We start from the raw sequence: 22762 nt of genomic DNA on the forward strand, positions 1-22762 counted from the left end.
TGTAACTGATCCTGAATAAGCCAGTTTTTCTTTAATTGAAGATATTTATATCTAGTACATGTATTGGTACTCATTTTGGCTGTGATAGAGTTAATTTTCTCCATACTAGTTTGTATGGTGCTATGTTTTGGATTTGTGATGAAAACAGCTTTGATAACACACTGGTGTTTTACACTGGCTTACACATCACCAAGGCTTTCCTGTTTCTCACCCTGCCCCACCAGCGAGGAGGCTGGGGGTGCACAAGGAGTTGGGAGCAGGCACAGCTGGGACAGCTGGCCCCAACTGACCAGAGGGGTATTCCATACTGTATGATGTTGTGCTCAGCAATAAAAGCTGGGGGGGGAAGAAGAAGGAAGGGGGGCTGTTTGGAGTTATGGCATTTGTCTTCCCAAGTCCCTGTTACACCTGATGGAGCCCTGCTTTCCTGGCGGCGGCTGAATGCCTGCCTGCTGATGGAAAGCAGTGAATGAAAGCTTTTGCTTTACCTATTAAACTGTTTTTATCTCAACCCGTGGGTTTTCTCACTTTTACCCTTCTGATTCTCTCCTGCATCCCGCTGTGGGGAGTGAGCGAGAGGCTGGGTTGCGGTTGAGCTGCCCACCAGGGTTAGCCCACAAGTCTTGTATATTGTTCCCTTTTGCTACTGTGCCTTTTGGCTCCTGCATTTTTATTTAGCTATTGAGTTGGTGCTTTCCAGTTGGTGCTGCTGCTAGGTTTTGTCTTAAAGTGCATAAGGAAAACAGGAAGGCTGGTTGTTCTCATGAACTCTCTTACCTCCAACCCTGTAGAAAAAGGTGCTTTGCAGTACGTTTGCTAATACTTTACACACGTGATGTTAAGGGGTGTTGAGGGAGCTTGCCCTGAAACATTGGTTACACCCTACCTTCAGTGAGTAAAATCAGACTTAGGCTCTGATCCTTAAGGGAGGGTTAAGCTCTGGGCAGTGCAGCAGTTGTGTGGGTGGTAGGTGGTGGCACTTTCCCAAGTACTTTCACTTCATCATGTGGAGGTAAATCAGGGCAGGTGAATTCCAGGTAGGCGAAATGGCCAGCGCCGGAGGTGTTTATCTTCAGTTGGCTGCTAGCCATCTGTTACGCTTTTCAGTAACTTGTTTTTGTAATGCATGCAAGTGAAAGACGGTGAACAAGGCTCCCTCTTGGTAATAAATTCCGTAGAGCCATATGTGTAGCAGGATTTTTAAAATCTGACTGGTTACTATTTTCTGATTTTCTTATAGAGGTCTTACAGAATTGCTTGACTCTTTCATTGTGGAAGGTGTTGAGATGATGGCTGTGTGGAGATGCTGCATACCCTGCTGCTACACACAGATGTGGACGAAGGTGCTGCTCTAATCAAAGGGATGGCTCTAGAAATGACCTCATATATGTAAACTGGGGAAGTGGAGTATGCTACAAGGGAGGCCATAAACACTTTGCAAAAGAGAAGCCTTCCTGGGAAGAGCCAGCTGAAGCAGCTTCTACTCAGTGCTTCCTAAACTTGCTCAGCTGTTGTACAAATATGGTGTACAGTGGACTGCGTTAGGGTGTTGGTCTGGTTTAAAAGAAAACAACGGAAAAAGGGCTGTTTTGAACATGGATTAGTTCCTGGTCAGATTCGTTATGTTATAAGTGAGTATGGGAGCTATTTAAATTGGCACCACCACTGACAAATTCTTGGGAAACAATGCTTTGAAATAGTAGCATGGGGTTTTTCTTTTGGTTTTGTGGTTGTACTGCTACAGGTTATAGCTGGTTATGAGTTTGCTGAGCAAGTAAGTTAGCAAGTTTGGTTAGCAAGTAAGTGTAAGATTGCTATGAGTGAGGTGCCAGAGCTGGCTGCAGGCATTCAGCAGTCAGTGGAGCAGTAAGGGATCTGGTCTTCAGAAAGCTTCGGATTTGCTTGAACTGCGGAAAGTAAGTCTCTAGTCACACCAGAAGGGATTGGCCATGTGACTGAGTACCCTGTGAGCTGAGGAGGGTAGTCACTTGGGTGACTTAATTTCAGCTGTCACTGACTCCTTGCTCTGTTACGCGATGGGATATTATTTAATATGTTTTAATCAGGTCCCTCTGTAGGCAGAAAAAAACCCGTGGTGTTTGCCTTTTAGGCTGGTGGAAACACCAATGCTTGGCAAGAGATGGACATGATGCTGGGTCAGGAGTACTGACAGGTGGGAGTGACGGGTACTGAAATACTGCTAATACTTGGACAGTTTAAAGTGTGTCTTCTGCAAATGTTTCTTGGTGTATATAGATTTGTTGTCACTGAGTTGGTTGCAACTTTGTGGATTGTTTATTGTAAAAGAGGAAAAACAGGGCAGCTTCTTACGTCTGTTTGATATGTAGACGTTTGCACTGTGTCTCCTCATGAAATTTGCGTGTCCACATCCTAAATTCTGCTGACTTGTTTTGGAAATTAGTGGTTTCCACACTACTAATGCTACGTTTTGTCAAAAAGATGCTGCATACCAGTAGCAGTTGGCAACATGACTGTTATTTTTAACACTTAAAATACTAATAACCAGTGCTGACCTAGAGGGAAGCTTCTGTTCCAGTGACGTGTCCATCTCTGTTGTCCACACCTTGGGGTTTTTGTTGTTGTTGTTGCTGTTATTTGGTTGTCTGTAACTTCTGATCCTTAATGCTGTCATTTCTTTAGTAGACATTGTGACAGTTTTAGTGGATTGCTATAGTAATTCTAGGAAGTGTTTGTGATGGTGGAATGCTTTCTTCACTCACTCTGCCACGTGTTGAGCATGTGTACCCAGCTTCTCTCAGTTCTTTAGGTAAGTAAGCCTAATGATATCCTTTTTTTGTGGGAAAAACTTGGTGTGTTTCAAGGAGACTTTTCTAAGATGTACTCTTCATCTTGTTCTGTGTAGTCCTTCTTTAATCTTAATTCCCATTTTCTGGAATCTTTCCTTGTGCCCAAGGAGTAATATGCTGTGTTTGTTGGAGACTATGTTAGTATTGCAAGATTAGAGGTAGAACAGCTGCCATCAGCTGTTCCAGTTAGCCTGTGTACTTTGAATGGGTTTACTTAACTTGCCCCTTTGGGTTTTTCACTGTTTTGGTTTTGACTTTGTCAACAAGAACTGTTTACTTGAATTTGAACACTTGTAAACTTCCTTGGTCATGGAAGGAAAACCACTTAAGGGCTGTGGAACGGAAAAATACAATGTCTGGTTTGGAAAGTACCTGAGATGCTGATTGGTATTCTGGTTTCCAACATAGGTGGGGAAGTATTGCTTTGTGGTCGCCAAGGAAAAGTTACTAGAACAGGGCTAGATGTTGTTGGTCTCGAGACTAAATAAGCATCTGCCCGAACCTGACATATGACTGACTCTCTAATTGGAGCATGAAGCAGTGCAACTATAATGCTTACTTGTTCATGGATCTCGGCACCTTTACAAGCATTTCAATTTTTTGCTTTCCATGTTGAGAGTGTGATATACCAGTGAAATGGTTTCCTCAGGATCAAACAAGAAATCTGTGGCCTGGCTGGCAAGGGAGCACAGTTGTTCTTTGCTGTTTCTCGTGCTTGTTCCCCATTTCTGGTTAAAGGCATGGGCTTTGGAAGCAAATCTCAGCATAGGTTCTTCTGCTGCCCCTTGGTAGAACAATGAGCAGCTCTGCGTCATGTAGAGGAGACGACTTGCAAAACTGACACCTACTGGTGTGGGACCAGAAGGTGGTACCAAAGCTTAGTGACTATGAAGACTTGTGTTTAAGTCCTGTCAAGCTAGGTGCACAGAGGTATGCAGGGCTGAGGGACATGGGTGTTATTGGCTGCTTTGACAACCTTGCCACAGCTTGCTTAAGTCTTGTCAATGAGACTCTTTTCCTTTCACTTGGTGTGACCAGTTGCTATTTTTTTCCCCTCATCGTTGAGTCAGGCAGAGCTTAGCTGAATGTGCAAAGAGGCCAAGAGAAAGAGAATGTTGTGTTAGCAGATGCTCTTCTGAGCTTGTCTCTGCTTGGGGGATGAGCGTTCCCAGCAGCAAGGCGGCAGGAGGTGCTAGGCGTTCATGGGCTAGGTGTCAGCAGCTTTTCTTTCTGTTCCATAGAGCTGGTAAGGGTGCTGCAGGACCGGCTGTGTTACTGAAGACAGGAAGTTCTCTTTCCTTCAGCAGCCTGAATTACTCGAGAAGATTGGCAAGCTGGGGAGCTGTTGCAGCAGCAGCAAAAAGCTGTTCTGGTGGTTGGCATTTGAGGGTGAAACTAAACTCTTCTGTCCTCCTTTGAGGCAGCAGAATTTAGTTTTAGTTGCTTTGAAATGTAGATGTCAAGGTTGGTTGGTGTGACTTTGTCTAGTCATCGTTTTCTGTAGCTGATGTTGCTTTTTATCACATATGAATGTGTGGGGTGTAGATGTCAAGGTTTTGGGGGCGGTGGGGCTGCGGGGACAGTCTCTGTGACAAGAGGCTGGGGCTGCCTTGTGCCTGACACAGCCAATTTCAGCCAGCTCCACTGGACCCGCCACAGGGCACAACTGAGCCCCTCAGCTGAGCTGGTGGCACCTCTGAGATAATGTTTAAGAAAGGACACAGCACTGCAAAGCACCACACAGGCAGTGAGGAGGGAGGGGAGAAAAAGTGTGAGGAACAGCACTGCAAGCCTCAAGGTGAGAGAAGGAGGAGGGGAGAAGGTGCTCCAGGCGCCGGGCAGAAATTCCGCTGTAGCCCCTGGAAGTTTTGGGAGAGACCACAGTGGAGCAGGTATTCCCCTGGAGCACATGGAGAGGACCATGGATGACCCCAGGATGGAGCAGGTTCTCCTGAAGGACTGTAAGCTCATGGGAAGAAACCATGCTGGAGCAGGGGAGTGCGTGAGGAGCTGTTATGGACTGACCACAGCCCTCCATCTCCCTCTGGCTGCCTGGGAGTGGGGAGGAGGTAATGGCTTTGGCAATGAAGGAATGAAGTTGAGCTGGGGGCCAAAAAAGGGGGGAGGGAAAGTATTTTAGTTTTTGTCTTTGTTTCACACCATCCAACTGTATTTTAATTGGCAATAAATTAAATTACTTTTCCCCAAGTCAGGTCTGTTTTGCCTAGGACAGTAACTGGTAGGTGATCTCCCTGTCTCTATCTCTACCCGTGAGCATTTTCATCTTATTTTCTCCCCCTGTCCTGTTTGGGAAGGAATAGTGAGAGAGCGGCTGGGTGGGCATCTGGCAGCTAGCCAAGGTCAACCCACCACAATGACATGCAAGAACACATATGTAGAAATATATATATATGCGCATTTTTATGTCTATACACGTAATAAGACTTCAGACTAGATAGCACCATAGCGGATTTCTGGTGTAGAGATCGTCAGACAGTCTATTTTTTTGTTATGCTGATGTACCTGTCTCCTTAATGCTTGTGTGTTGTTCTTATGAAATACAGCATGGTTTGCTCCTGGCTGGAATGGCTGGCATGGATTTCACTTCTATGTTAAGGCTAAATGTTGCCAATGAATTCTTTGTGTGGAAATTCGATCCAGCGTCTGGATGCTTTAACAGATCGTGTGGAGTTTCAGAGGAACGATTTGGGCATGTCTACTCCTGTCTATTAAGACATGAAAGCTGGGATTTCTCCACCAGGTGCTTTATCTACAGTGGAGAAATGATGGCCCATGGGGACATGAGTGCCTATAATTGCAGTAGGGGACTATAACTTTGTGCTGTTTTTCTGAAATGTTTTGTAGGGGTCTTGCTGCTGTTGTTTCATGCTGATTGTACAGGGAAATTGTGCTTTGTGGAAGAAAGAACTAAATGTCATGCAACTGTAGTTGAGAGGGATGTCAACAGTAGACTTTGATATTTCACAATACGCTTGACACTAAGTAAGAGTATTTCTTAATGAAAGCAGTTTCACAAGTGTATATTGTTTTTGTGACTTATGACCCCTAGTCATTAGAAAATCCCACATCCTCCTTTCTGATGAAACTTCTGGACTGCTGGGGAAACAGCAGTGAACATATCGATACACTGACTTTTCTGGCATTTCATCAAGACCTTTAAATGTGAACTGTTCAGATTCTGTTGTGTTAATGCATTTCTTTCCATTTTCCTGATCTGTGACTCTGTCATCAACTTGTTACCTGTAACCGCACGTCTGAATCTTGTCATCTTTCTTTCATCAGACTTTTTGATTACTTCCTCACCTTTCATCCGTAAGAGACTTTATTTATAAATTGTATAAATGACTGTATTACCAAGTGTCTTTAAGATAAACGAAGCAAGTTGCTTGTATTAATTAGTAAACTGATGACTAGCCATTTCAAGAGGAAGGGCGTGTAACGCTTTTCCCAGTGTAGGATGGGAACTGTAGCAGCTGTAAGCATCCAGTATTTAGTGATCTGATAAAAGTTTCCACTTAGGCTGTGTTTGTGCTTGTGGAAATAAGATGCCTGTGATTACAGTGTTAGTTGTTTGCATTCTTAGTTTGATAGGACTCCTAGTAATCAAGCTGAGTTGGATCCAGGGGAATCGAGTTTATTTTGGTGTGTTCATAGCCCTAGTTAACAGAACCTCTTCACTGGATCCAAGATCTCAGAGATCTCAGTGCAGACTATGGTCTACAAATAAATTTTAATGAGCTGTGTGTTAATTAGTTTAAACCTTCAGTGGAAGGAAGGATTTCCTTCTAATGTGCTACCAAACCAAATCTTTGCCTAGTAGAGTGGGGGCCCTATTTCTGTATACAAAAAAGCAGAATAAAAATAATTCTTGCCCAAAAGTCGCGTGGGGTTTTTTTGGGGGTTGTTGGTTTGTTGGGTTTTTTTTGACCAGTATGAAACAAGTGTAAGCAACCAGGGGATACAAGGAAAAGTAGGAAAAACCACTTCAGCTTTAGTAGGCATTGATCTCCAAGCACTGGCAGCTTAGGCACTGTTGGATTTATACAGATGCTGCTACTAGATGTTTTGGAAGCACTTCAAAGAGTTCAAAGGAGGTGAAGTAAGTTTGCAGGTTTGAGCAGATCCTCCCAAGTGTGAGGGGCAGTGTTTAGAAGGTGCTACAATGTGGATTTAGAAAGTCTGACAAGATGGTTTAGGGGCAGGAGTCACTGAAACAGGAGTGACTGCTTGGATGCTTGGTGTCATTTGAATAAAAGTGGCATGCATAGGTGAATCTCTATAACCCTGTGTAACCTTGTTATGTCAGCTCATGACCTTGTAAATTGTTTCTGGGGAGTGGACCATGATTTGTATATAACCGTGTTTAATTGAGGATATAGCTTTGAATGTAAGCAGTTAGTGGTAGCGGACAAGGAGAAGAATCCAGACTCTGACCTGTAAGGTAGCCACTCACAGCTGTGTCTTCTGTACAGATTAAGTTGCCAGCAGATGTGACTTGGTGAGTCTCAGCTGACCTGGCCAAAGATGTCCAGGAGAGGACACCTGAGAGGAAGACTCCCATTGGTGTGCTGTAGACAGCAACTGGCCATCTCCTCTATGGGTTTTTTTGATCAAGGTGTACCCCATTTCAAAGATACTGGTTAAATTCACTTACCAGTGCAGTGCTGCAGTCTTTCATGTCAGTCTGGTGAAATCCGTTAGTTTCACTGCTCTTAATCTCACTGAAAGCTAAATAATTAACCACAACTTGGTTAACTAACAAGATGCAAACTCTTGTGGTTATGAATCCTTGTCTGCTGTCAATTCTGAATGACCTTATCTTCCTATACTTTGCTGTTGGTAACTGTAAAGGCTTCTTCCACAGGGGTGATTTCAGAGCAGTATATTGTTGCCTCACTTAAGAGTATCCATGGCGGTCCAGCACCTGGGGGTTGCAAGATGGGCCAGCTGAAAACATGTAGCTTTTTCTCTAGTTTTGTGTAACCTGGCAGACTTGGTGGTGTTATTATGAAGAAAGGGAGAAGTTCTGCATCTTCAGATCTGCTTAAGCTACTGGTGAGCTACACCTTCAGAGTTAGGAAGGTCTTGTTCATTCACAGAAAGTAAGTTAAAACAGTATTAAGTCAATAAAGATTAGGTGGCGATGCTGTATGATGAATAATGCTTGCCCTGGGCATGCATGTATTGAGTACTACATCTTCTATAGTCAATTCATGGAAGAAAGCAGTGAGTGTGCATATGTGATGTCTTCCATATGTAACATCACCCTTGGAGCAGTTTGGTTGCTGGGAACTGTGATACTTCCTGGTCTGCTACTGACCATCTGTCCAGAGCAAAGAGGACATCGCAGTAATGAAAGCCAGGATACCAAATAGAGTTTTTAGACGAGTGTCAGCTGAATGGGTGGCTAGAAACTCTGAAAAAAGTGTGCCTTGACATCATAAGAGTTCAGAGTCAAAAATATTGTACAGGTTATGAGTTGGAGAAACATGTGGCAGGTCCATGGTGATAAATGCAGTTGTGGAGGGCTCTGGTGGAAGAAATGAGAGCACTGTCTTAGTCCCATTTAGTGTGAGCTGACAACTTAGCACTGACAAAGATGTCAGACTGAGACTGTTCTTTGAACATAAGGAGACAGATCCTGAGCAGAGACGTAGATCTGAGTAGTCAGTGCAGTGATGGGAGCTGAACTTGTTTTGCAGGTGAGATCCCTGAGACAAGATACCGAGGAAAGAGAGACCTGAGAACAGAGAGTTGAGGAAAGAGAGACCTCAGAATAGCGAGAGCATCAATGAAGAATGAAGATCCACCATGAGAACAATAAGAAAAGATTAGGAAGTAAGTAAGAGTGGTAAGATTAGTAAGTTAGTAAGAATATGAGTGTCCTGTCCTATTTCAAGGATAGGAGGATTGTCTGAGAAGGAAGATGAGGATGGAGTCTTTTCACTGAACTATGGGGGCTGAAAATTTAGATGGTGAGAGTTGATGTAGCTGGAGTAAAATTGCTCCAACAACACTCAGAGATGAAAAGAAACGGCTGAAGAGGCACAGGTGTGTCTTTTCCAATGATTTTGGTGGTAGGTGAGAAAAATGGAAGCATCTTTCTGCTGAAAAGAAGAATTAAAGCAAGTAAAGAGTAGAAGAGAGATTCAGAGGGAAATATTGGTGCTATGGGCAGTTGGGCAGCGTGATGGCATCAAGGAGGATCTATGGGAGAAGAGCAAATGTTTTATCTTTGCCCTACATACCTTGCAGACCTTCCCTTCCTAAAGCTCTCTCCTCTCTGGCAGTGACAAATTTTTTCCCCTTGAGAGGAACTCAAGTTGAGGAAGCTTGAGGAATGGAGCAGTGGGTAAATGTGACTGAACTTTCTCTAACTGAAGTATTTAAATAGATGGAGGAGCTGGAAGAAGGATGTAATCCTGGCAAATGTGGAAAGAGAAAGAAAAGCGCTAGATCTGGAGATGATCCATGTGGACTTTTACGATGGCAAAGGAGGCCAGAGAGTTCAAATAGTGGGAACCACCACTGTATCAGTAAAAGTATGGGACTAGAAGGCTAAGGGTGAACACATGTCAAATGTTATGTCCTCTCTATACTTCCAAACAATCATGTTAAGATTTGAGGAGCTTATGTCTCATGCTGTAATACAACAGAGGCAGGAAATTTTTTTTTTTTTTAAGTGGTGCACACTGAAAGAGCAAATAAAGTGAGGCACTTTTTATGCTGGAGGGAGAGAATGAGCAAAGAAAAACATAAAGTTGAGACAACAATAGGACATATGAAATTAAACTTGCTGGAAATATCTGTACAGTATTACATAGTTCCTGTCTTCCTAGACTGTGGAGAGAAGTCAGATATTCTTTTTTTTCTTTTGCTTCGCTACAGTTCTGTCACAGGTTGCTAGTGAATTAGAACAGTGACTTCTTTAGATTAAGCAGATCTGTGCTACCCACTGCCTGTGTGTGTCAAGGAGTTCTCCGTACCATGTACAAGCAGACAATGTCTGTGCAGACTCTTTTCCTCCTACACAAATGCTGAGGGCATCTTGCTTGTTTTGTGCTTGAAAGGGAGGCTTGTTCTGTGGCTTGGACTCAAAACAATGGATTTTTATTTTTTTTTTCTTTTCTACTCCTTTAGCTGGAAAAAATACATAAAGCCCAGCAGCTCTGAGTTCATTTCATTGAATTGCCAGAAGCCTTTGTATGTTCCAAATAAATATTTGGTAATTGTTTTACAAAAGAATATTTTTTGGCCCATAGTCAGAGCATGTACAAGAGAAAGGAAGCTCTGATACAACTTTTTGATTAAAATCCCCCTCCCTTAGGGTGCTGTTCCTCTTCTCATTCATTTGAAATGAGAGCAATGATGACAGGGGAATCCGAGGGATCAGGGGTAACCTGACGGGACTGAGGAGGTGGTGAGTTTGAGAAGTGAACAGCGTGGATTCCGGATGGCAAAGTGAATGAATGGCGGTTTCGTCTGGTTTTGGTTATTGTAATTAAACTGGTATGCTTAATTCTCCCATCCCTGCAGTGCTTGCATACTCATTCCGTGTCCCCTGGGCATGTGCTCTGCCTTCCCCTGGCTTGCCGCACTGGTTGGGTGAGAGACAGCGGTTCCTACAAAGCCATGCACATAGTGATTGTCGGGTGTACCCAGATGGCCAGGGTATTTTCATCTCTTTCATTGTTCGTCCATTTAATTGACTGAACTACAGCTCCAGAGCTTGCAGGCGGTCTGTATTGCAGGGCCAGCTGCCGCCGCCTGCTGTGTTTGTAGCCCTGTGCTGCAGCCGGTCAGCTGGAGTTGCCCAATAGGGTCGGTAGTCTTGGGGCAAGGGAGGAAGACGGGAAGGGGCACAGCTCATGTGAGTTTTGTTTTCTTGGGGAGCAAGGCTTAAAGTCACATATGTAAAAGATGGTTTCTAAAATTCTCTACGGAGCATGGGCTTTGCTTAATTTTAAGCTCCAATAAAGTAACCTGGTTTATGGCAAATCTACGCTTTAGGATGGTCGTATCACTTGAAAAAAGCTTGCTGTCTAGCTTTTGAAGGCTGCTGAGCTGGTAACTCTCACTGACTAAAAACATAAACCCCATGATTCAAGGACTAACATAGGTGGGATTTATATATGTATGTATGTATGTATGTATTTTTTAAACTGTCTTTGACTGGTATATTTCTCTTCAGTTTGCCTACTTCAAAGTTGAGAAATAAATCAGCTAAGATACTGAAGAAGCCAGAAAGCTTGCTTTCCCCTTCTAATAAGGGAGGAAACCCCCTGAATTTAAGATATTGTAGCCCAGAAACATAGAATCATGTGATCAGAAGCAGATTATTAGTCCCATGTGTATGCTGAAAACCATGGTTTAATAAAAATCAAAACTTACATTTGAGTTGCCGTGATTTTGCACAGTAATTTTACAAGATTTTTGCTTTCACATGGATGTGACACAAATGCTGAAATACATTCTTTTGTGATGTCACAAAATCATGTGTTGTTTCTTACCATAAACTTGAATGAATGCACAGATGTATCTTTGCTTAAATCTGGATAGGGATAGTGTCTTTGCAGTTTAAAAGGTGCTAGATAAAGAATAAGTTCAACAGATTTTCCGAATCACACTGAATTTCACTTACTCTGTAGGAAAACTACCAGTACAAGCACAGTATTAACCTTGATTACTTTAAATTTCGGTGGTGGTTGTGGTCTGCTTGCTGTTTTGAACGTGCGTAAGCCTCATGGTAGAAAAAAATCACACTACTCTCCTGCTTCTGAAGTATAGCTGAGTGATTATTTATGAGGTCTTGCACATGAAGACCTTGAAGCATGCCAGAGAGCAGAAGCAGGTGGTGTAGCTGGGAGCCAGAGAGCTTTCTGGAGGTGAGCTTTTCTTCTACCAACAGCTGAGAAACACTGGAGATGCGAAACAAGATGTGAGCCACAGAGGAAACTGAGTAATAGCTGGGTCCAAGATGTTAGTTCCTCTGATGGGGCTTATTTATTACAGTGCCTGCTGGCATCAAGTAAGAAAGAGTTTTAAACTCATCTTTCGCACCGTAGAATTGACTTCCACAAACTGTTGTAGAGGAAACATCTGTGGATGGAAAACATCCTGTAAGATAATACAAGGAAAGAGAAGTGAACTGGCCTGCTCTGTACATGTTTTTTTTGCAGGTATAATGCAACGTCTGTGCACTTGATGTAGGAGTTGTTGATGTCTCATCTCTTTTCCACTTACAAGCAATGTGATATGACCAGTTACCACTTCAACTTCCTGATTCTCGAAACAGCACTGATGCCGCTTGTTCTCCTTCTTTCTTCTCTTTACCTTTCCCATACAGTCAAAGTATCAGCAGTAGAGGTCAACACACCGGAGGAGATATTTGTGGAGAATGGGACAGACGCAAAGCTTCCATGCACATTTACATCTGTGGAAGTGATCAGCAGCGCAGCATCTGTTTCTTGGAGTTTTCAACCAGAAGGAGCTGCAACTCGTATCTCAGTAAGGAACGGCTGTAGGGGAACAAACCTGGGAGGGGAGGCTGTGATAAGTGTGCAGAAGTCTTCTAGTTGGTTCTGAGGAGCAAGCAGATATGGATTGGAGCCTCCTTCCATGTCTCTTGTCTCCATCACTGTGATTTTAGGGGGACTTTTAGAGTTGTTTAGAAGTATTGCTATATGCCAGATCTCTGCAAAGGCTGGAGTGTTCCGCGGCTGTAAATACACTAGTACTTTGTTAGTTAGAGGAGAGGGGTGTTGGTGTGGTAGCAGTATGTATGAAGTAGATGAATATCTAGGAATCTTCTCCTAAGTTCTATATCCTCTTGCACTTGAAATGAGCTGCGGAGCTGTGCACTGAATGATAGTGGTCACAGAATTTGAATTACCACTATTAGTGTGTTACATGGTGTATTGTGCGTGTTGCTTATTTTCTGCTTGTGTGCTGTTTAGCCCCTATTTGAAAGGGCTTAAAGTAAGAACAGTCTCCCTGTTTTCAGAACGGAATTGAATTGCTCAAATCAGTAAGCAGTTACATCCTCATATTGAGTTATTTGACAGGTAAAAAAATCAATCTAGCAAGCAACTTAGGCTAATAATAATTGCCATCACTCATTTTCTGTACGTTGAGCCCAAGTGTGTTCGGATCCTTTGGGTACGAACTTTCAAATAAGGGGCCTTGGTAGGTTGTTAGCTGTCTCCTTCCTCTGTCGCATAGGCTGTGCACATCTGAGTCTGAGCTCCCTAACAGTTCTGCTTCTCTCTTATTCCTCGCCCTGAGCAAGAATTTGGAGTAGACAGAACAAGGGACTCTGGGGCGGCAGGGGAAGTGTGGGGGCAACAGGTTGCTCAGCCTGTTGGTGTTTGTCTCCTTCCCTGTGCTGCAGACATCACGTCACAGTGTATGAGCATCTTGCTCAATATATAGAGCTCTGAAGAATCAGCTTCTCGACTCTCAGTGAATAAATATTTAGTTTTGAAAAGGGAGCTCTTCTCTTTGGGAAGCCAAAGCAGCTGCTGGGCAAAATCTTAAGGAAGTAGGCCATATTTCCTGCCAATGTTAAACAGGATGGGTGAAAAGAAGCCATTCGTTTGTATGTTTTCCGCTCCCCATAGAAAAATCCACCATATATCCTGTTTTGCCATTCCCTTTCTGCATCACTGTCCAAACTCCTTATTGTAAAAACACAACTTTGGGACATAACTTTTTTTTTTTTGGAAGTGAAGTCAATTCAGACATTCTACCTGGACGTAGCTATCAGCACAACTGAGGGAAAAGCAAATTATCTTTGAGCAGAAGTGACCCAGCATGATCTGATGTTAACTCCCTGTTTCTTTTGGGGGGCTGGGGAAGGTATAGAGGGAAGAATTTTTTTTATGAACCCAAGTCATGTAAATTACACAGCTTGATGTGCATTAATTTGAAAGATCAGTCTCATGATCAGCTTATGTCTGAGCTAAGTCCAGCCTTCTGAAAAGGATGGTCCTGTCCCTCTTTAGAATCAGCGTGGGCAATCTGGTGGCCATGTGGTGAGGGGGACTTGACTGAAAGCTTCCCCTGCTTGTCCGCTTCCCCCTCCACGTGCCCAGCTATAGAGACATCTCTGCGTGAATGAAGCATCTGATGACAGCAGAGTTTCACAATCGGCTTAAACCAGTCTAAACCCATCAGCTTTAGGTTTCAAAAGAAGCCTCAAGTTAAATCACTTAATCATAGGCATGGAGTGACTTGAGTCACTTTGCTTATGTTTCAGGACATATTTTACTTTGTGATTTCTCCTGCCCCAGGCGAGGACACCTAGAGAGCTGGGATCTTCTTGCCTTCTAGACTTCCAGTTGCATGACTCCCCCCATGCACAGGGGTGTGGTAATGCAGTGCCTCTGTGCTAAAGGTTATGATCCAGCTGGCAATGCTGCAGACTGATGCAGATTTCCTCCAAAACGTTGACAGATGACCATGTGCTCGTAGACTTCCCACCAGATGAGATAGGTCGTTGGATTTATGCTAGCCTGTGGACACCAAATAAATGTCAGCTTGACTGCAGCACAACAGGTGGTCACGTGCACATACCTGATCTGGATCAGGTTTGTGCTGCCAAATGATCAGATGTTCAGAGTGTGGGTCTGATAGAAAAGATGTTGGAATGGCAAGCCTCAGATCAAGGGTAGGAGCAGGAAAAGAGATGGGAGATGACTTGAATGGCTTGTAGCCAGTCTGTTCTGTGGCAGAGAGACTGCTTCATAAAGAAGGCTGTAGAAAGAGGAAGCTGGAATATTGTAGCCCTGCTCTGGAGACTGAACTGAAGAGAGTTCGAGTTGATTCTTGGTTGAGCTAAGGTTGTCTGTCTCTCTTTCAGAATGTGAAATTAAGAATGAACATGCTCCTGCAATACAGCCTTCATCCCTCTCTTAGGGTTAATGGCCAGTGTTCAAACATCCTATATGGTTGGAAGCAGAGTTGTCCCGTAGAGATCTATGCACTTCTACTGCTGTAAATTCCAATTTTGGTCAGGTATACCTAGGAAATATGCAGTTTATCCTCAGACTAGGGAGTGCAGGGCCAATGTGCAAATCAGTCACCTAAAAACTGGGAAATAGATATATTTAGTTGCTGTGAAGGTTTCTGGAAAACAGCTAGGTACACTCTAAATTGCTCATGGGATGTTTTTTGGGGTGGAGGGAAGGAGGGTATTGTGTGTTAGCTGTGCTATAGTTGCAAGTAACACACAGCAAAACAAGAGATAGGAAACTTGGTATCCTTTTCCTACTAGGATGCAGAAGGCTTCCTGTGCCTGAAAGATACATGGCTGTGATCCAGAACTGTTTTATCCTTTGATTATTCCCAGGTTACCAGCCTTTTTCTCTTTCACCCACCTCCTTGTCTGCGAAACCCTGTGTCCTCAAAAACAGGAAAAAAACCCCAAACAATCCAACCACAAAACAAAAAAAAACAAACAACAACAAACTGAAACTTGCAATCTGTTGTGGTGGTATGATTGAGGTATAAGCCATAACATGGTTATGTGACCAAGAGGCAACAAACCAGACTAAAGTGGTGAGGCAGGAGGAAAAAAAATCTCAAATATTAGCTTTGTATAATACAGTGGATTCTGAGAGAATGCTGTAATAGTGAGAGAAGCATGGTAGCTCTGTATTCTCTAATTGGATTGTTCTTATATCCTCTTTTCCTTGACTACAGTTTTTCTATTACTTTAATGGAAAGCCATACCCTGGAAAGGATATACCATTTAAAGACAGGATCACTTGGGCTGGAGATCTTAACAAGAAAGATGCTTCTATCAGTATATCAAACATGCAGTTCCGGGACAACGGCACTTACATTTGTGATGTCAAGAACCCACCTGACATTGTTGTCAAACCAGGAGAAATCCGAGTTAGAGTTGTGGAGAAAGGTATTCACCCAATATGATTTATTTTCTTTCCTTTTTTTTACCCTTCTGTGTCTATATCACTTTTCTTGGGGGTGAGGGAACAACTGTCTTTTTAATTGTCTTCTTCCAGGTCCTAATAATCGAACCAATATTCTGTCAGCTGTTTAAAACACTAAATGTCATACCCTTTTCCTCTATACCCACTGATTCCTATGCTTTTAACAAGTATTAGCAAAAGCTGATGGAAGCTTTGATGAAAACCCATCTTCTCATTTCAAAGTGCTATGAGTGTTTTTTTTTCTGTATTATGCTGCATGAAGGGTTAGGATGACTTTTAAAATCTGGGGACCAAGGACAGAAAGTGGCAGACCCTTCCTTTTGGAACCCATCCAGTATGTATACTGGAAAACAAAATGAATAATCTGGCCCGAGCATGTACTGACCAACAGTGAAATGCTACTCTCTTCGATGTGAAGGTGTTTGTGTTGGATGTGCATTCAGGCTCCTGTACTTGGATGTTCTTACAGTATTCATGGTGACCCTTGTAAACTGCAAGGGCTGTCTACTTGCAGTCATTTAATGCTTTTTGCTGGACAATTGCAGCTTCTGATTAGCATTTGGCAACAATCATCACAGTTCAAGAGCACTTATATTCTGTATATCAATTTGGCTCTTTATTTCCCTTGGGCATCCAAAACATTTGATTGTTCTAGCTAAGTTGGAGGTCAGCCAAAGTGTGACTGTTCCTACAATGAAATGGTTCTTACAGTGATCAGATTTCCAAATTTATTTTCAATAATGACAAGAATAAATGTTGAATTCATAAATGTCAGTGCTGATACAGCTATTCCATTAGATTTTAATATGTTAGGGAAGATACCTACATGTATGCTCCAATTAGAATGATACTGCTGCTATGACAGGTGTGTACCCCTGCTCATGAGGTCATTCCATGTACTTCTGTAGCCAAGGTCTGTATCTAACCCTTTTCTTCACAGAGCGGTTTGAGTTGGATGGGACCTCCGGAGCTCCCACCACCACTTAGAACTTTCTGTTTCTTGGAATTTTGAAGTCTATATAAAATAGGGTCAGTTTATTTTCTTACAATGTGTTGATAGTCTCTATGAAGAAGCAGTAAAGCAACTGCTGGTTTGTCAAAGTCAGGCTGCCTGGGCAAAGCCTCTTCAGATTTTAACCCAAGTTACGCAAATGAAAACTGATTTCAGTACACTAATTCAGCTGATATTTTTCAACAGACTTGCATGCCGGCTTCCCCATAGGTGGAGCATCCAGACAAGAGAATCACACTGTTTCTGAAGGGAACCTGTATTTGGCAATACTTCGCGTCATCAGAACAATGCTGCAACAATTTTCTTCAAATTCTTAGGAAGACCTTGAAAACAGGTTTTCAAGCTATAGCTCTGATGCTGTCTTGCATTCTGACTTTACCTGGAAGTACTGCTCTTGTGACAGGTTGCAACTCATCCTGAGCTGAGTTGGAGAGATTTTTTCAATTGAAATAAGTACATGTTGACTCTTGTGCCTTTTTTTTTTTTTTTTACCATGTATACATTTGATTGTTCTGAATCATATGTCTGGTGTTGTAAACTGTTCAAAGCGACATACATACTTTACACATTTAAATGATCTCATAGATGCTTGGTTAGCCTTAGGTTTTGGATTAAACATTTTAATAAGTTCCAGGGTGGCTTAACTGTTTAAAATTGCCAAGCCAAACTAACTCGGCTGATCTTCACTGCAGTATCTACGTAGTGTTTGCACAAACAGCTCCATAACCTATATTGGAAGAATCCTACTGGCAGGAATGAAAAGCAAGACTATTCTTTCACTAGTGCAACTGAATCTGGAAAAGGCTACTGTTCAGAGCATAACTGACAGACATTTATAGGGAACTCCAGGTCCTTACATGAGGCTGCCCCTACTTGTAATAGGAAGCTATTTAAGACTGTGTTCAAGGCAGCTTGTGTTATCTGGAGGTAGTCCATCTTTGATCTGAACTCTCACGGGGGAAAAAATTAGAATTGTCATACGAAAACATTAGCAGCAATGGAAAACTCCAGTTTCTTGCATATTTGATAAAACTGATACTAACACGCTCTGAGCAAAAATGGAAGTTGCTTTTAATTACAGTGATATTTAGTGAAAAGTATTCTTTGAAAGGCTGGATTTTTGGCTTTTGTTAAGCTATTAAATGTTAGCTTTCAGGGCTGGTGTTCGGACTGTCTGTTACAATGAAGTCATTGGCTGATCTGCAAGTAGTTATGAGGAATTCATGTAACTGTGGAAAGCTGAAAAATATAAGAAAAAATGGGGGGAGACATTCTTCAGCTGAACTATGTGGTCGCAAAATTGTGTGAGCTTTTCTACAGTCTGTTGGACCACGTTCTGAGAAACAATGAAGCCAGACTCTAGTTTCACATGCAAACAGTTGCAATTTTTAATACATTCTTAAAAACCTCTGTCAACAGAACATAGCTGCTGTCCTTTACTCAAATTCAACCAAGCAAAAAACCCCTCCCGATTCAAAGAAATGACAAAACTATCAGATTAGATAGAGCCAAATTTTTAGTATCAGTCTTTCAGCGGACACTCTGTACTGTAGTTTTGGGTTGCCGCTTACTTTCTTGCTCTGAAAAAGTGTGTGTGTTTTTTTTTTCGTATGTGCAAGGCAACAAATGGTCTGGTAACAGAAATGCATGTCTGTTTTGATGATTTTGCAGACAGTTATTTCTGCACTTGGAAAGGTGAAAAAGCACAAAAACCCTGGAACTCCTGCCTCTTATATGCTTCAAAATAAATATGTTTATCTTTGCACAAGGCTCAAACACAATCTCAGTCTTCTGTACCTGGAAAGCATTACCATTTGTAGGCCTCTCTTCCTTAATAGCAGATGGATCTCTGGGCTGACAAAAAAGTTCTGGAAAGAAGGGATGTCTTCCTCTAAATTGTGACATTCATGTCTTCATCTTTAATTTCATACTAAGACTATGAATTACCATGTTGTTATGAATTGCCATCTAATACTGGAGAGCTAGGAAAGCTGCTGATGTAACATTTGGCCAAATGATGGTATGATCAGTGAAATGGCTAGAGATCAGGCAGCCCTTCTCCTGAAAGTCACTGAACTCAAAATGAACGTTACTAAATGTAAGCCCTGTTTTCTTAGTATGATGCCCCTGCTTCAGGGTACCGTGTTGTGCCGCTCCCTTCTAAATAAGTGGTCTACAGAATGCATACTTTCTGGGATGCTTTGTATAAGCATAGCCTATGGTCCTTGCCGGAACGAGACCGGCAAAGGGCAACTAAGATGATTAAGGGATTGGACCGCCTTTCGTACAAGGAGAAGCTGAGAGAGCTGGGGTTGTCTAGCCTGCAAAAGAGAAGAAAGGCTCAGGGGCATCCTCTCACCAGGTGTTTATACGCATTGATAGGATCTAAATAAGACTGAGTCAGGCTCTTCAGTGGTGCCTAGTGACAGGACAAGAGACCATGGGTGTAAATTGAAACACAGGAAATTCTGTCTGAACATTAGAAAACACATTTTTACTGTGGTTGAACACTGGAATAGGTTGCCGAAAGAGGTTATGGAGTCTCTATCCTTGGCGATAGTCAAAACCAAACTGGAGAGAGTATTGAGCAAACTGTGGTAGTTCACCCTGCTTGAGCCGGGTCTAGGTTGTCTAGACAATCTCAAGACATCCCTTCCAACCTCAATGATTCCATGATGATCAGATGCAGGAATCTGAGAAAGATTTTTCTATGTAAGATGTTTTACCTCTTGGATCTTATGCTGATTCACTTGTATTTGGTGCAAGTAGCTAGTGTACCACAGAGTCTTGTGAGAAACCTTTTCGACTGAGATGTTCCTTGCATTAAACATGATGCAGAGAGAGGGGAGGGACTTTGTTTCTTACTGGGAAGTGCTAGAATGGTAGTCTGTGTGTTCTTTACCTTGCAAGTCATTTGTTCTCATTCTCTGATTGGCTTTTATTTCTGGCTGCTCTTTTGTGGCTTACCCTCCCCCAAAATTATATTGGGGAAAATATGAGTAAAGCAATACTGTGTTCCTATAAGCGTGTTTCTAATATCGTACAATGATCCTGACTTAAGAAAGGAAAGAACAACTCTATGGAAATGTATAGAGATGTATTTTGAGACACCAGAATCGTGTATAAACAATCTTAAGAGTCATCATGGATAGTAACCAGGCTGTCTGCTGCATGCTACCCAGAGAGCACCCCGCCTTCAGTGCTCTTAGTTGGTTAGCAATGTGCTATGTTCAAATCTTCTTTCAGGCATCCCTGCCTTTTCCTGTTGACCTTGCTGGGAATTGCCAGATGAGTGTAACTTCAGATACAAAATGAGACAGGTTGTCCTCATTGTCACTTGTGTTCCATGACACATAAAAATTCTTCGTGCAATATAAGTCTCTTCTGAAGGACATTAAGAACATTCTTGGTGTGTGTTCTGTTCACGCGTTATTTTGCTGGCTGCCTGCTGTCACTAACACTTAGGCTGCATATTATAATTCCTGGGTATCCTGGGTATAGAGCAGTGCCTTCTGCTCTAAATGAATCCAAGGTCAAGAGTATTTGTGGTTTGCACTTCTGTTAATCAGGGAATGCAGAAGAGTTGAATGTTTTCTCCCTTCTCTCCCCAGACAGCCTGCCTGCGTTCCCCATTGCCATGGTGGCAGGGATAGTCATCGGTACGGTTACAGGTCTCTCACCGCTCATCTCTATTGTCGTGTGTCTTGTCATCAGAAAGAACAACTCTAAAAAACGATACTCTGGGTAAGAGATCTCCCTCCTCACCTATGGATGATGTGAGGGACAGCAGCAGATCAGAGGGAGGGCTTAGAGGGGGGTAGGCGTTGTTTCAGCCAAGTCTTGGCAGCCATAGCTAGAGATAGGGTATGGCTGTGTGGAACACTGGTCATCTGCATGTAATGATTATCCTTGTACTATGCTTGAAAAGACCTACTGACTATGACTTGCACCCAACAAATCACTAAATGTTGGAGTTGATCCCCAGCCACAAGTGTATGTGCCCTGTGAATGTTTAAGTCAAGATCCCCTAGCTCTGGTCTGTTTCCCTTCCCCGTCCCTCCAGCCCTGCTTCCCCCTGCTACCCCCCACCCCAAAGGAAAAGTGCCACACATGCACTTTTAAGGAATGCTCTGTGTTGAGATTAAGACTGTATTTTTCAGTTACCAGTGTCTGGCTCCTGAGCCTGGAGTATACTTGCCAAAACCCCATGCATCACCACACTTCAAAGTAAAGGAGGAGTATCCGCTCTGCATTCATTCTCATATGCTGTCTGTTTTTCGTTAACTGTTACCAACCCTGCAAGGTTTTTAGTGTTAGGAGGGTAACTCCAAAGTGAAGCACAGATCTTTGAGTGGACATAGGAAAAAGCAAAAATTAATAAAGGCAGACTTGAGTTTGGGTTGCCTGTAGGATAAAAGAAAATAACTCCAAAAATAAACTTGTGGGGATTTCTAAATTAAACTTTGCCCTATCCTTTTCGCAGTTGGAGAGCTTAGAGAAAGTGAGTTGGCTATTGCCCAATGGTAAGGCTAAATATAGCAAAGGCGGCTGCGTGTGCTCAAAATTGTGTGGAAAGCCTGGTTTTCCCTTTCTGCATGTGCCCTTCCCTTAAGAACTGAAAAGAAACCTGCAGTGTCACGCACCAGCGGTGTGCGTGAGATGGTCCTCTTGCCTTGCTTCCCAGAGACCTGCTCTCCAGTGTCTTCCTGCTGAAGGACACATGCTGGTGCTGAGCCTGGAGCAGTAGTTCATGCACTGTAATTTCTTGTAGTAGATTTAACTACTCTGTCAGGAAAGTAATCTCTGAAGTTTAAATACTGCTTTCACTTACCATACCAGCTCTGCATGATGTATAAAGAGAAACCAAGTGTGCTGTGACCTCCTCCAAACTTACGGACTGTCTTCTACATGATGCTAACCCAGTGTGTGGTGGTGGTGGTGGTGGTGGTGAGATGCACTTACTCTTAGATAACCATTCTGCCTTGAACTGAGGTGGCTGGGGCACTGCGCGGCATCTGGAACCCCTGCATGGCCACAGTCTCCATTCATGCTCTGACTTTGGTGTTTTTTTGTTTGTTTTTTTTTCTTTCTGCCTTGGTGTGCTGGGATCGGATCCTGCTTACCTTCCTCTCCTTACAGAGATCCTGATATAGACGCCAGATTGGGAATGTAACAGGGCTGGGTCTTCTCTTCCAGTCCCACTAGACACCATGGTAACTAATCAAGTTGGTGGTTGCTGTTAATACCTGTGTGTATGTGTACACATTTCCTCTTCCTTTGCTGACTAACCAGCTAGCTCTCTACTAACATAACTTCACTGTAATTTGTGCTGGAATCTGTTGGCAAAGGGATGATGCATTTCACTGGGTGCTTGGGTTTCATTGTCTCATGTCTAACTGGGGTGGGATTGCTGCTTATCCCAGTTGGTGTCCCTCCATCTCTTCTAGCAGTGAATTTGCCAGTGCACTGACTAAAGCACAGGAAATTCAGAGCCCTTTCTGTGTCAAAATAAAAGTTAATACCCTGTAAGTGTTCCTCTGGCTCAGGCAGCTCAGGTGTTTGAAAACTTGCAGTGATCTACGTGCATTAGTTGCTCAAACCTGCATTATGACTTTTAGATGGTGTAGTTCTGAAGAATTTTGTGAATAAATCAAACAATTCATGACTACCTCATTTTGGTAACAGAAGGGCTGCTTTGTCTCCATTTGAGACAGTAGAAGCCCCTTGCCGTGATGGCTGGGGGCAGTATTTTTATTTTAATTTTCTTACTGCTGTATGTGTGAGGAGCTAAGTCTTCTGTGGTTAGACTTACCACAGGCTAAAAAATGATTATGCTGTGAGGAGGCAGTCTGCTTAATGTCACTGTCCTCATTTGTTTGTTTCTGTACTTGCTTTGTACACTGTCTGTCTACAAAGATGGGGGGGAAAGAAGGCCCGGTGGTTAGAGG

The 22762-nt window shown here is 42.8% G+C and overlaps 1 protein-coding gene across 5 annotated transcripts in view; it reads left to right on the forward strand.

The window, feature by feature from the left end:
- Window positions 1-22762, forward strand: part of MPZL1 (myelin protein zero like 1) — a 40781-nt gene that overhangs the window by 5331 nt on the left and 12688 nt on the right. For 2 of the 5 annotated variants that reach the window (XR_010072871.1, XM_063348676.1), the window contains exons 2-5: window positions 12196-12356; window positions 15552-15765; window positions 20426-20558; window positions 21954-22027. Coding sequence is in view for 4 of the 5 variants with exons in the window: in XM_063348676.1 (XP_063204746.1) it covers window positions 12196-12356; window positions 15552-15765; window positions 20426-20558; window positions 21954-21987 (542 nt within the window). In the remaining variant the exon portion in view is untranslated. The other 3 variants (XM_063348688.1, XM_063348666.1, XM_063348656.1) reach the window with 3 other exon arrangements.

The sequence above is a fragment of the Chroicocephalus ridibundus genome, chromosome 1 (assembly GCF_963924245.1).
Source record: "Chroicocephalus ridibundus chromosome 1, bChrRid1.1, whole genome shotgun sequence".
In the NCBI taxonomy this organism is placed as follows: Eukaryota; Metazoa; Chordata; class Aves; order Charadriiformes; family Laridae; genus Chroicocephalus; species Chroicocephalus ridibundus.